General features: G+C 40.3%; 1 protein-coding gene across 5 annotated transcripts in view; it reads left to right on the top strand.

Annotated features, from left to right (window-relative positions):
- Window positions 1-104: 104 nt before the first annotated feature.
- Window positions 105-13,711, top strand: part of SYT9 (synaptotagmin 9) — a 69,146-nt gene continuing 55,539 nt past the window's right edge. For all 5 annotated transcript variants that reach the window (XR_006168176.1, XM_042814817.1, XM_042814815.1 and 2 more), the window contains exon 1: window positions 105-252. Coding sequence is in view for 4 of the 5 variants with exons in the window: in XM_042814817.1 (XP_042670751.1) it covers window positions 105-252 (148 nt within the window). In the remaining variant the exon portion in view is untranslated. The remainder of the gene's footprint in view (window positions 253-13,711) is intronic.

A 13,711-nucleotide genomic window follows, 5' to 3' on the forward strand; every position in this document is an offset into this window, starting at 1 on the left:
CGGGCGGCGGCCCGGCGGCGCGGGGGGCTGCTGGCGGGCGGCGGGCAGCGGCGCGGCGCCTGACCGCACAGCTCCGCTCCGCTCCCGAGGATGCTTGGGGGGCGATGCCCGGCGACAGGGAGGACGAGATCTGCCAGAAAGCGCTGCAGCTGCTGGCCGAGCTGTGCTCCGTCGGCGCGGTGGAGAACGAGAATTGCCGGGATTTTATCTACTACCTGCGGGACAGAGCCCGGCCCCGCCTCACCGACTCAGGTATGGCCGGCGGCGCGGCTCGGCGGGCCGGGCGCGGCGGCCGGCGCCGTTCCCGGCTGCGGGCGGAGGGCGAGTTCCCCAGGCGGAGGCCGGGAACGGTGGAGCGAGGCCTGCTGGCCCGCGGGGATGCCGGCGGCGGGAGCGGGAGCTCCCCGCAGCCCCGGCGCTGGGTGCATCCCCGGAAGGCGGGCGAAGCCCCCCGATCGCTCTCGATCCCGCTCGCCTAGCGAGCGTCCGCGGTGCAGCTCGGCGCCGGCTGCCTGCGAGCTGCGGGCAGGGTCGCGGGCAACTTTCCTGGCCGGCAGGCGGCGGCTGGCCCGCGGCCTCGGAGGACGGCCCGGCTCGGAGCGACCTTGCCCAGCGCGGCCGATGCCTCGCCGCCGTGTCGCGGGGCTACGGGGCTCCTGCTGTGCTCCTGTGGCCTTAATTGTGGAGACGTAGGGTTTGCGCTGCAGCATACGTACGACACAGTTTGAACCCAGGCCGTTCTATGATTCTACGATTCTAACTTTTCAGCTGTGCATTTTCACAAGGCAAACCGGCTGTTTCTCGTATGACTGTAGCAGGTGTAGGGGTTGTAGGTCTGACAAGATGCAAACTGAGTGTTTGTGTCTGAGTGTTTCAGGATTATGGTTGCCTTTTCGTATCTTGGCAATAGCACCGATTTTAAAACTTTCACGTCAGGAAGCTTCTTAATGAAGAAGCTGTGCTCCAGCTGCTCGAAAATGCTGAAAGATTAATGATGCTCTTTCTGTACATCTCTGATCATAAGGGAAAGGCAGAGTACGGTTTGAAGTAGGAGCCTATTATGTTTACATCAAGTGGAGTTTGCTTAGTATGAGGAGGAGACATTTAGAGAGTTAAAATAGAAGTTGAAACGTTTGTCGTACATTGAAGCCTTGGTGCTAGTGTGGCTATCATCACAGCCTCACATTATGTTCCTTAATATTCTCTGACATACATTAGCTCATTTAGCACAGGGCAGTCTAATTTCAGTATATTCTTAAACATTTTCTGTCATTTGCAAAGTCTGAAGTACAACTCAAACTGCAGCTTACTGACAAATGTTTGGATATGCCAAAAAGTCTGGAGGAAACCAGGAAAAATACGAAAATATTCAGAGAAGGAAGAAGGGAAGCTCTTCTATAAATGAATAAGGATATACAAGCAAACACTGGATACAATACTAAGTTCGCTTGTATCCAGTGTTAGTTGCAGCCATTCTGGCTTCTCTCTTACTAAAAAATATTCAAATTAAAGTAATTCATGCAATTATTGGATAAGGATTCTTTAAAATTAGACAAATCCGTTTTGTTCTTATAATCCAATTTAATTTGTTCACACAAGCAGCAATTTTGGTGAGACCTGTGATTTTCTGTAATTTTCATTTACCAAGGGATCAATCACATATTTGTATATCAGGTGATTATTCCTAAAATGTCTACTTGAATCAGTGCCCACATTGAATACTAAATTACTTGAAATGCATAGGAGGACTTCAGCCTCATCTAACTTGAATAACAGCTTTCCAGGTTTCTTTAAAGTACCTGTTTTTCCATCAGCCTGAGGCAGAGAGTACCTGGCATCGATCTGGGAGCGTTCTTCAAACATGGTGTGCTCAGTAAAAATTCATTACCACTACCTAAAGGTAAAATAAATAAATAAATAAAATTGTATTGCTTGCTTAAAGCATTATTACACAACAGACTTCTGATATCGTTGCAAACCTGCTCAGTTACACAGAGCAGTGCTCCCTAACCTTCGCCAGCCGATGCGCAACAACAGTGAGCAATTATGCTGCAGGCAGCATCTTTGTATTGGCCTCAGTTTTAACATTTTTATTTTCTGAAGCTGCAGGCAATCTCAGAGGGTCTGGCAGGGAACGCATTACCCATGAGCCCTGACTCAGAAACCACTTCTGTAGAGTTCCAGTATTATGTCAAGAATATACAAATTTACCCTACCTCCCATTTCTTTGATTAAAATACATATGGTATCCCACTAAACTGGCTGCCCACAAGGTTTGTTCAGCCAATCCTTGGATATCATGGTAAGAAGACAGTCTACCTGGCTTCCAAAAATAAATAACATGATTTGCAATCACATAATAGTATGCTGGCTTGATTTAAGTTGTTGATTTTGTTGACTTAATAATGGTGGAAAAGCCCTGATAGCAGATCCAGCCACTCTCCAGCAACTGGGGGCCTGAACAGAGAGGTGAAGAAAGCCTGTGCTGAAAAAGGATATCTTTGTGGCAGAATTTGGCAAAAGATGAAGTTGTGATTTTTATAACCTATGTTTCTTAGCTGTGTGAAGGTGATGTGCATTAGACAAATTTAGCAATCTCCTGTTTGGCCAGGCAATAGACCTGTCTAAAGACGTCATGTTATCATAGAATCATAAAGGTTGGAAAAGACCTCTAAAGATTCAACTGCAATCCATCCCCACCATGTCTGTCAGTGCCATGACTCCATGACTCTTAACACCTCCAGGGATGGTGTCTCCATCACCTTCCTGGGCAAGTGCATCCCAATGCCTCACCACTTTTTCTGAGAAGTTTTTCTTACTATCCATTGTGAACCTCCCCTGGCACGTCCCAAGGCCGTTACCTCTCCACAGTTCTCTCAGTTGAGAAAAGCGTAGCTGGAGAATATACATAATTAGCTTTTGTGCAGAAATGAAGGCATTTCCCCTGGCTTGTGTGTGTTTTTCTCTAATGAAGCAACTATTTGCTTAGCCCCAGCCACATGAAGGGTACAGCTGACACGCAGCACCGCACTCAGTTTGAGCCATTAATGTGGTTGGCTTTACCATGTGTATTGCAGCAGGGCTGGACAGTTGCAGTAGTTACTGCAAAGCCAAACTGAACTGTGGGAATGCTGAGCCCAACATGAGGGTCTGTCAGCAAACTTGGTCTCACAGACCCTCCGACACACTGAGCAGCAAAGTCCCCATGGAAACCTCTCATTTCATACATAATGCCGTGCAGCTGTGTCTGTGGCCTGCCACCATCCCAGCAATGGACTGGTGTGCAGCAGAGAGGGGCAGGTCAGCAACTGGGTGCTGGTGACACATCTTCATTTTTCACTTAATTTGCTCTATTTTGGGAAGCACTGCACTGCTTAGAACATAAGTTTAAGGGCTAATGAGTTTTAGACGTAATGCACTGGTCTGGATTTGAAGGGTGACATGGGTGAGTCAGATTTTAAAGGTTTTCAGAAAAGTAAAAATGCAAATTAGGCATTTAGTGAAAAATCTTCAGTTAGTTCAATAGGAGTTATATGTAAGACCACTCTTAAAGATCCCAATAGGCATCCTTAAGCATTTGGATACCTTAATAAGCTGCATCTTCATCTTTTTCATTGTTCTGCTCTGTATTTGTAAAATGTTGATAGTATTTCTAGAGCACAGAGGTGTTTTATGAGGATAAATTGCTGTAAAAAGGCTAAGCATACCAAATATGTAATATAATCATAAAGAGAATTCATATGGACCTCATATAAATAGTCAAATGAAAACCTTGTTTGTCATATGGACATTTGAGAACAGCTCCTCAAGGTCACTTCATGACACCAGGTAAAGCCAACAGCAATTGCTGCAGATGAGGTATCATAGAATCATAGAATGGCTTGGGTTTGAAGGGACCTTTAAGGTCATCTTGTTCCAATCTCCCTGCTATAGGAGGGACACCTCCCACAAGACCAGGTTGCTCAAAGAATGGAGCAAACATTGGAATAAAAATTGCGTGACTGAAGGAATTATAGCAATTTGTAACAAAAACAGGAAGGCAGGAAATCTGAATGATGACACCAGTAATTATTAAAATAGAAGTTAAGACCACAAAAGTTGCACCTCTTTCTGGACTGCTTCTCTAATAGATTTCCCTTGCAACTTCTTAACTGAAAAACATGGTGGAGCATGAATCAGAACGGCCAAAAAGGTCATGTATGTCTTTGTACACAGCTGGACTTTTTAAAAAGATGGATGCTTTGGGAAAAAAAAAAAATTCAAGAGGAATAGATACATTGCTTCAATTTAGGATAGAATAGATATGGCATAGAAAAGAGAGAGAAAGTGAACCGTTATTGCTGGTTTGAACTAATGTTCTGCCCTTGGTCTGCCAACATGAATCGGCTGCATGAGTTGGAATTAGCATTTCATTCTCATTAGTTTGACTGTGTCAGTGTTGAAATCAACCTTAAAGCTTTGTTGTTGTTGCTTTTCTCCTGTATAGGTGCGTTTTTTGTGTGGCGGGGTTTTTGTTTTTTAAGCAAGGACAACTTCGCAGAGCAGTGCAGTGGTAGGCTGCCAGTGTTCTGCACAGACCTGATGAATTTCTGCACTGCCTTTTGTTACAGTGTTTTGCCAACTTAGCAATGACGTGCTGGCTGCCTACCTTCTACTGACTGCTAGATGCAGCAACAAAGTGCTTAATACATAGTTACCTCATGTTTGCTGATACTGAGTATCACTGAAATTCAGTCACATAAATGCAAAGTATAAAAGCTGCCTTACATAAAAATACATGGCCTGAGAATATTCTACAGACTGAGTTTTTCTTCCCCTAGTTAAGATATAGAAACCTTTGAAAACAAAGTAAAAAGTTTGAAAAGGTCAGAGAAAGCTGTTATGAGCTTAAGGATTGAGAGAAAAAAAAAAGACATTTATAAAGATAAGAAATATATAAAAAGTCTGGGCCATTAATCATAATGAATTTTCTTTAATGTCACAGTGAGTGGAATAATAAATAGAAAGTAAATTTTCCTATCTAAAAAGTTTTCTATCTAAAAGTTTTCTATTCCTACTTGAAAGTTGGCTAATAGATGCTGAAACAGAAAAGTGGTGAATATTGTGAATATTACCATGGCCATTAGGCATAATGTATGTCATGGGTCATAAGAAAGAGGTCAGTTCTGTACCATGTCATAAAGTCAGAATTCGCTCTTTGACTTAAAAATAGTTGCCAATCAAGAAACTAAAATGTGAGCTTTGAAACGTGGTGGATATTTAAGGTGCAACTTATGAGGATGCTGTTATGTTCTTGTAGAGGAATTTAAGAATCTCATACTTCTACAAATAATGTAGCCATTGATGCTATCAACTTCAGGAAGGACAAAAGGGCAAAGAAACAAAAGGGCCTCACAGGATGAACTGTGGCCTCCCAGCTTCCAGTGGAATGTGAGAAAGTTTTTTTTGTGGAGATCATTCTAGGGGACTGATTCCTCCTTTGGAAGCTGATCCTTCGTGTATTTCTGCTCTTCAGAAGAGAAAAGAATGCAAACAGGATGTGTAGTTCACCAAATAAAGCAAGATTCTTTATATGGAACTATATTTCAGGAACATAAAAAGTAGCAGGGTTTCATCAAGATAGTAAGTACGTATAGGTTTATGTAGATAAATGCATAAAACACTAACAGAGTTGTAATGAGTCAAACTCATGAGTAAAACTTCCAATGTTTTTGATTTTACTCATTGTGAGGCATTGTTTGCCATGTTTTTTATCTTATTTTCATCCTGAAAAATGAATATAAAATGCTGCCACTCAAAATTGATCATATTCTGTATGTTCTGTCAGTACAAAACAGGCACTGACAATGTCAAATGAACAGCGAAGTCCAAGTTCTTTGAATTTCAAGAACCAAAGTACAGTTTCAGGATTTTTTTTAAAAAAGCAGTGCAATGCATTTGTGTACTTTAAACTGAAAGCATGAATTCTTTTTCTTTTCTGAAAAGTCATGAGCAAGTTTGCAGAAGGTAAATGTAACCCTTTCCCGTTGATTATATTGAGATTCTCTGCTAGTTTAATTCCATGTAAAGAAATAAGCAATCAAAGATTTTCCTGTGCTACTGGAAAAGCTTCGTACCTGGATATCCTGGGAAATTTGTTTGAAACAGGTAACTCTGAAATTTGAAACAGTGCAGAAAAGAGCAAATCTTATGTTGAGAGAAAAGGAACTGTGTGCTTACTAATGGCCTGATAGCTTTAATTGTTTCTTTGCAAAATAAAAAAGAAAGTATGGAGAACATGAATGAAAATGAAGAACAGATAAATTACAACAGTTCAAGGTAAAGGTTTTACTTTAATACAACTACTTAGAGATAAATAATTTTGTTACTTCCTCAGGTAACCTGGAGATGTGTAGATACTTCACTTACAATTTATGTTCCAGAAACAGGAGAAGGAAGACTACAAAGATCATCTACATTATTAAGTATGATCTTGAATTTCAGTGAGGTTGGAACATAGTCAAATTATACACTGTTCAAATATGAAAGACCCCCTTCATTACCAAAGTCATTTTCCTTTTTTTAATGGTGCAAAACTACCTCAAGGTGTCCCTTTGCTCTTAACATGAGGATGGAAATCTGTTGAGGTGTTCTGTAGTGCTCTGACAAATATTTGTGCCATTGCTCTCTTGTGGCTGCCCTTGGATTGCTCTGGGGAGGAGCCGTATGATAGAAAGGAGAAAGGTGGCTTTCTGGCCCTTCCTGACCTCTGCATCTACATCCGAAACAGTTATGGAAAGCAAGAGATTTCTAGGGCTTCCATTCCCATTGTGTTTTTACTTCTCACTTACATAGGAATTATATTTAACTTGTGCTGTTTACAGTATGCATTCACACACCAAAACTATGGCATAAACACTGTATAATGCTTGTCTTAGATTAATGTCAACGATGCTCTTTTGTATACATTTTTAAGTGTATTTTCTTATATACTAAATTCACTTTATATGTATGTATATCAAGAGTATGTATTTACTGAAGTCACTGCAATCACATTTGTCAAGTCATCCTGAAAGTCAGAATAACATATCAATTAACTCAGAAGCCAGTTATGTTTGTAGCCATCCCACAGGTTAAGTCTCCTCCAAACGTGCGATGAATATTAAAGAAAACCAGTAGTTTGAATGGTAACAAAAATATATATAATTGAACAGAGCTTAGAGAGCAACGACAGAAACAACAACCTTTTAAAAAGTAGGCTGGTTAAATAGCACACAGTCTGTCTTATACCTGAATTTTCCTCTTAATGCCAATTTTGCTGGTGAAAAACAGGAGGCTAAATTTAGCCCTTGCACATATGACTGTTCTCACCACTAAAACTTCATCATTGCATTTGTCATAACTCTTATTTCAATAGGTTTTGCATGTTTCCTTTAGACAGCGGGGGGAATGGGAAGAATTTGTTAATTGCAGTTTCCTAAGAAACATCTGAAAGCTTAATTTCTGCAGGCAACAATTTCTGTTTGGAGAGAAAGAACTCTGATCCTTTAAGTAGAGGTGTAACTGTAATGGATTTATGGGTCATTAATTCATCAAAAACATGAACATGTGTTACAAGAATGGTGTTATTCTGAAGTGCTGCAGTTCTGCACTGTTACATTTTTTGTGTGATCCAAGTCCAAGTGCTCTGCCACATTTTCACCCCCCTCCCTGATAGCTTTCTGGAAACTTCCTTTCCAAACTAATTTGTCAGAGTTTAATTACATTGACAATTCAGAAACCTAGAGATGTAACTCTGAAAAGACTGCTGTCACAAGCAGTTCTGTGAACAGCAGATACAGTTAAATTGAGTCTTGAGGCTGCAGACCAGTGTAGTGTCTTTGGTGTGCAACATGTAGAGTCTGAACTGCATTTTTTCCTTGGGTAGAACTCCGGTTCCTTGAACATAATCAAGACCTAAACTTATTGGAAGCCTCTGCCCTTACCACAGATTTGACTGATGCTGATGAATAGATGCAGGAGTTACTTATATGATACATGAGACTGCAAGTGCATTTTTGCCACTGTGCAGTATGTTTCCTTATATTATTCCCACTGGAATTCTATTCCATGATTCCTCTGTGTCCCAGTGGTCTGCCAGGACATTGCATGTAGGCAGCTGTGCTGGCAGTGCAGACCTAGAGGATTGCTTGGGAATTAAACATTGTTTTCTCAAATTGCTTCTGTGCTGGGAAAAAGGAACAGGACATGTTTGCAGGCTTTGCATTTTCTAGGTAGTATAAAATCTTCCTTTAGGAAGACCTTCTATTTTTCCTGTTGTTTTGAACCATTCAGGGCACAGATTTGAATGGTGTTTTGAACTGAGTGAGTATAGATCTGGCATTTATTATTCAGTGCTTGGCAGTAACTTTGTCTTAGAAGGCTCATAGTGGTGCTGCTCAGTGGCAGCTCATGTTCTGCTTTCAGGTTAAACTGAATCAGAAAAAAGGTGTTCCCTACCTCTTACTTCAGTAAGAAATAAGATAGAGCAGTCTGCAGTACTTACAGGTCATCTTAGCAGAGGGGCTTGGAGCCAAAGCATTCCCTGTTACCCTTTCATTTACAAGAGTCAGGGGCAGAAAGAAGCTGCTGCAGTTCTTTGCTTCTCCTCAATCCCTTTCTCTGCCATGGTCTGGGAAGAAGAGTTCCCCAGGCAGGTGAATGATGCAGATCATCAAGCAATATGGTCACAACGATATATTTAATAAGCAGTGAAAACAGGTTTGTAACTGAAAGCTGTAATTCCTGGCTTTTCCCTTATTTAGCATGGGCCCATCGTATTTTTGCAATTCATTTTTCAGTTTATACTTATGTTAATAAACACATTGCTAGGTTTCAGTGCTTCCCACATTGCAAATAAAGATCCTGGATGGTTTAGAGCAAAGCTGTACTTAAGAACATGTATTGTGCATTTTTTTCCCTGTATTTTGTCATTAACTTAAGCTCTTTTGTGGCTCTATTTACACTAAAGATATATAGAGCCATAATTTTGGTCTGAAGCTTTATGTCCCTCTTATACTGTTAACAAAATTTTAGATCAAGTGATAAGAATTTAGAATAATTACAAGTGAAAGGATGTCTTGGATGAAAAAAAAAGCTGGTAGTTGCAATTTTACAACTTCTACAATCTTCAGTTCTCAAAGATCATCATCTTACAAGTGAAACCTTTTTTGTATCTTCTGTAGTACTGTGAAGTAGTGAGCACTTGATTCATTTATCTGCAAAATACAAAAAATTCTGTGACACAAAGAAAACGTTATACACAACTGATGGCTTGCACAGTTGGTGCATTACCATGGCCACACTGAATCTTGTGTATTTTATGTTGCTCAATATTTTTAGCTGTGTGTGTTTTGGATTTTCAACATTCATTAGCCAAGTCAAATCAGTTTGGCTTCCTTTGGCAGACACACTGCAGGATTTTCTCTTCTATACTCCCTATGGTTATTTGGAATTGAAAAATACATTGTATTCTGTGGAAACTGGCATACACATAGATATGTCTTAAGCCCATGTACAGCTCATTTGTGTCTATTAAGATGAACACTGGAAGAATCCAGGAGCATGTAATCTTTCAGGAAAATCTAATCTTAATTCATCTATGTTTTAATTCCTTGACTTCATAAGTATCTTGTTTTCTCCCCAAATTTAGCATGATTTGAGAATGCAGTTGTGTTGCTATTTAATAAAAAAATACAGTATTTGACCTAGCTCACACATACATTATCTCATGAGCCATCTAGCCAAAGCCATATAAAGTACTTGTTAGAGTTCTCTTTTAAAACTTTCTACCTACTTTGTAATTTGCAACAGGTTCATGCCCATACAGTTAATGATTTTATTAACATAGACTAAGATAGAGGATATTTCTGACATCTATCAAGTTTTGTTTTGTAGTTTATTACAGACTGTAATTCAGTAGAACTGTCCTAGTATATAGTATATACACAAAATAATGTGCAATGCTGATTAGAAAATTATCAGTGAGACCAAGTTTCACAATCTTCTGTTTCCATTTGCAGCATGTTTTACCCCTTCAAAGGAGAAGTTTCCTTCATTTTTTTTTTCCCTAATTAATAAAAATTAATGACCAGTCACTTCATCTTTTGTGGGAAGCTTACCATAAATAGGCTGATCTCAAGTATTTATTATGTTAAGGTCTCTCTGCACAGCGTAAAGGAGCAGAATGTTTCATGAGGCTGGCTCCAGGGAAATCAAACAGCTAGGAGTTGGTTCTTCCTGATTGCTGTTCTATCCCCTGTAATAGAAGTGACGTAGGGTATGTAGCAATGGCATTATGACAATTCCTACCTGCTGAAAAGAGCTTTTCGTTCAACTAGCAAACGAACACAAGAGAAAAGAGATCTGATATTGCTTTAAAAAAGGCAAGTTTTGAACAGAAAATCCTCCTCTTAACGACACTATTTTTTTCAAATTTTACCAATTTGCTTGGGATTATATAAACGACAAATCTAATCTAATCACTCCACCTTTGTTTAATTCTGTGATGGTCTGTGATTCTGGAGCAGATTGTCTGGAGCTGTCAGGAATGACTCCTCTTTCTGCACGTGCCCCTAAGGTATCCATGGTAGCAAAAGTACAACTTACTTAATCTAGCTTGTTGTTGTTGTTGTTTTTAAGTGATAAATGGTAGCGATGGGTTGAATGACTCAAACTAAACATTATTCCCATCTAAGCCAAGAGAGATAGATGATGAGGCTTAATGAAGAAAAGTATGGGACTAGAACATGGAGAAATGAAGTTTAGATGAAACTGAAACTGAAACTGAAACTTAAACTGAAAGGTGCGGTGCTGAACTTTATTTTCCTTTGATTTGTTTGTTCCAAGTTTCTAGCTGTCCTAGAAACTGAAAGAAGTAAAAGGGACCCCTTGCTGGGACTAAGTTCTGTTCCTTACACAGCCACCAAGTCCGCTGTGCTGCAAGTGTAGAAACCCCACAGTGCAACAAACCTGAGCAGGAAGATTGTCTCTTGTTCAGCTCCAGACATGGATGCAAGGACCAGAGGTGGCAGCCAGGTCTCAGAAGGGATGGGCTTCATTAATGTTCCTGAGGGGCCAATGAACTCTGAGGAGATTTGCTGTCACTTGGCAATAGAGTTAATTGAACTGAAGCCTGGGACTTTGATGTCCTGCCTACAGAGTCATAGTAGACAGGAAAAGTTGTAGATAAACTTCATTATTCTTCTGTTGCAAGAAGTTATATTTCTATTTTTTATTACACTAAAATTTGCCATTTTAAAAGAGTTCATAGGTTGGCAAGCCTGCCTGAGTACCATTATTTGACCAGGATACTAGAGATGTGGTTAATCAAGAGGAAACATCACCACCATGACTTCACGTAATAAGGGAAAACTGTCACTTCAGCTCTTTCCTGCACAGCAGCATCATTGTTCCTGCCAGCTTCTGTTAGATATAGAAGGTGTAACATTTTCATCTGTGCTCTCATTCTCAAGTTAATGTCTTGTTCATGCCTACCTTACTCATTCTCTACCTGTCTCTTGTTCTGATGTTATGTTATAATGAGGGGTTTGACTAGTCAGGCTGATTTTTTTCCTACTACTCCTATAGCAAGTGATGACAAAATAGTTAAAGCAGTGCCCAAAATAGCAGTGTAAAGGTATGGGTTTGCCAGAGCAACTTGACAGTAATTACTGCATCTGTCCTTCCGTGTTACATGTGAGACCCAGCACTGTGAACAAAAACTGCACTTGCTTCTTTTGATGCATTTTTCTTTCTTTCCTATTTTTCTTGGGAGCTAGAAACCAGTACAGACCTTACAAACAACAAAACCAGGAACAGCTTCAGCCTCCTCAACTTTTTTTTTCCTTCCTAAACAGGGGAGAAAAGTAATTTGTTACCTTCAGCAACATCTAAAATACAATCTCAGGATTTACTTCTTGTTCTGAAGGATGTGTACACAGAGAGAAGGAACGGAAATATTGTTAAAACAGAAGTTTGGTTAAATGTTAATTTGGCTTGGCTACTATACCTCGTTTTTCTGTCCCCCCCCTTAAAAGGAAGAATTCCAGTGGCAGTTGTTGCCATGGTACTAAGAAGGACAAGGTGTCTACTCCAATCTGAAAACTATGTTTGTGGTTGTGTAGTGAATAATTATCCCTTCTGACAAGTCAGGCTTGTTTACTCAGAATTAATACAGTACCATTTCTCTTATTCCAAAGTGGGGAGAGGCTCTTCAGGTCATTCCCCATGCGTCAAGGCAAATGCAGCTTCAGCAGTGCAGGAAAAGCCTGAGAATTAGCTCTGTCCTTCCACTTTCTCGTTAGCTGCTCAGATGAACAACCGCTTCACGCCCTGCCGAGCAGCTGATTGGCCTTGGAGGGAAGAAGTATCTGAAGCAGTATTAATGTTTCATTCAAAATCGTGAGAGTTGAAGAGGAGTGGAGTTGGGGAATTTAAATGCACAAATCTTGCTGCATTTTATTTCACTAGGCTCTTTTATCTTAAGCAGTATCCCTAACCATCTCCCACCTGGATTTACTCTCAGGACAGTCTTGCTGGCTTCATGAGGTATTTTTGCAAAGGTTAAAATTATCAGTGTACAGAAAGGCTTTCAGCCCTCTCTCTTCCCTTTGCCTTTTCCTCTCCACTCTGCTTACTCTCTCCCTAGCCCCGTGAACAGCATGATGTATGCTGTACAGGAGACAGAGCTATAAAGAAGCTGTGCAGTCCTTCTAGCCTCTGATATTTTCTTTTTTTCTTTTATCAGTGCTGCATCCAGGCCTGGTATGTTTAGCATTCCCTTTTCATTTTCTCAGTAAGCAAAACTGTGCAGAAAGCTGTAAAATTAGTGCCTTAAAATGCTATCTTGACGATGTATGGCCAAATTAGACGTGATAAACCAATCAGCAGAGGGGTGCAGTGAAACACATAGCAGTAAGAACAGTCAGCTGCATCCACGAAACACACAGGTCCAAGATTCCAACAGTATAAAGCATCCAAAGCTATGAAAGGGGAGCAATTTTTACTTTTCTATTGCAGCCCCAGCATTCTGAAACATGGTTGCATTAAGTACATTGAAAGACCTGCCAAAAAAGAAACATCACCGCTGTGCCTGTATGTGCAGAAGATCTTGAATTCGTTGTGAGTAATACGGCACGTGCCAGGGTTGTTAATCTGGAAATGCTAACACTAAATAAAGATTTATTTGCTCAAGATGGGAATAGAGAAGATGTTAGGTACAGAGCTGTAGTTAGCTGATCAACAGCTTTCAGATCACTAGGAGAGCCCCCGTTTTTGGAATGTTTCAAGCAGATCTGTTCCCATAAGTTACAGTAAACACATGCCAAGCCTTTATGTGTTTCTAAGATGTGTATTAATAATGAATTGAATAACTCAAATGCTGCTTATTATTTTATCTATTGGTTAATCTTTGGAGGGGTCTTTCTTTTGGGGAAAGCCTTTGTTTTTTGACAAATTCATTACAGGAATTATACTGATGTGGTCAGTTCAAAGTAATGGAAAGACAGCCAGAGTAACAAGGACTACAAACATACAAAAGGGTATAGGACATGTCCGAGTGTTAATCTGTGTGAATCAAATATTATTCCACTATACATTAATACAAACCTTTTTGAACCAGTGTTGTTGTTAGAGACACAGTTCAGCTGGATGGATAAATTGCTACTTGGGAACTGAATACTACTGCTCTTCG

Source organism: Centrocercus urophasianus, unplaced genomic scaffold, assembly GCF_019232065.1.
Source record: "Centrocercus urophasianus isolate 14NV4802_14NV808 unplaced genomic scaffold, USGS_Curo_1.0 seq_14, whole genome shotgun sequence".
NCBI classification, from domain to species: Eukaryota; Metazoa; Chordata; class Aves; order Galliformes; family Phasianidae; genus Centrocercus; species Centrocercus urophasianus.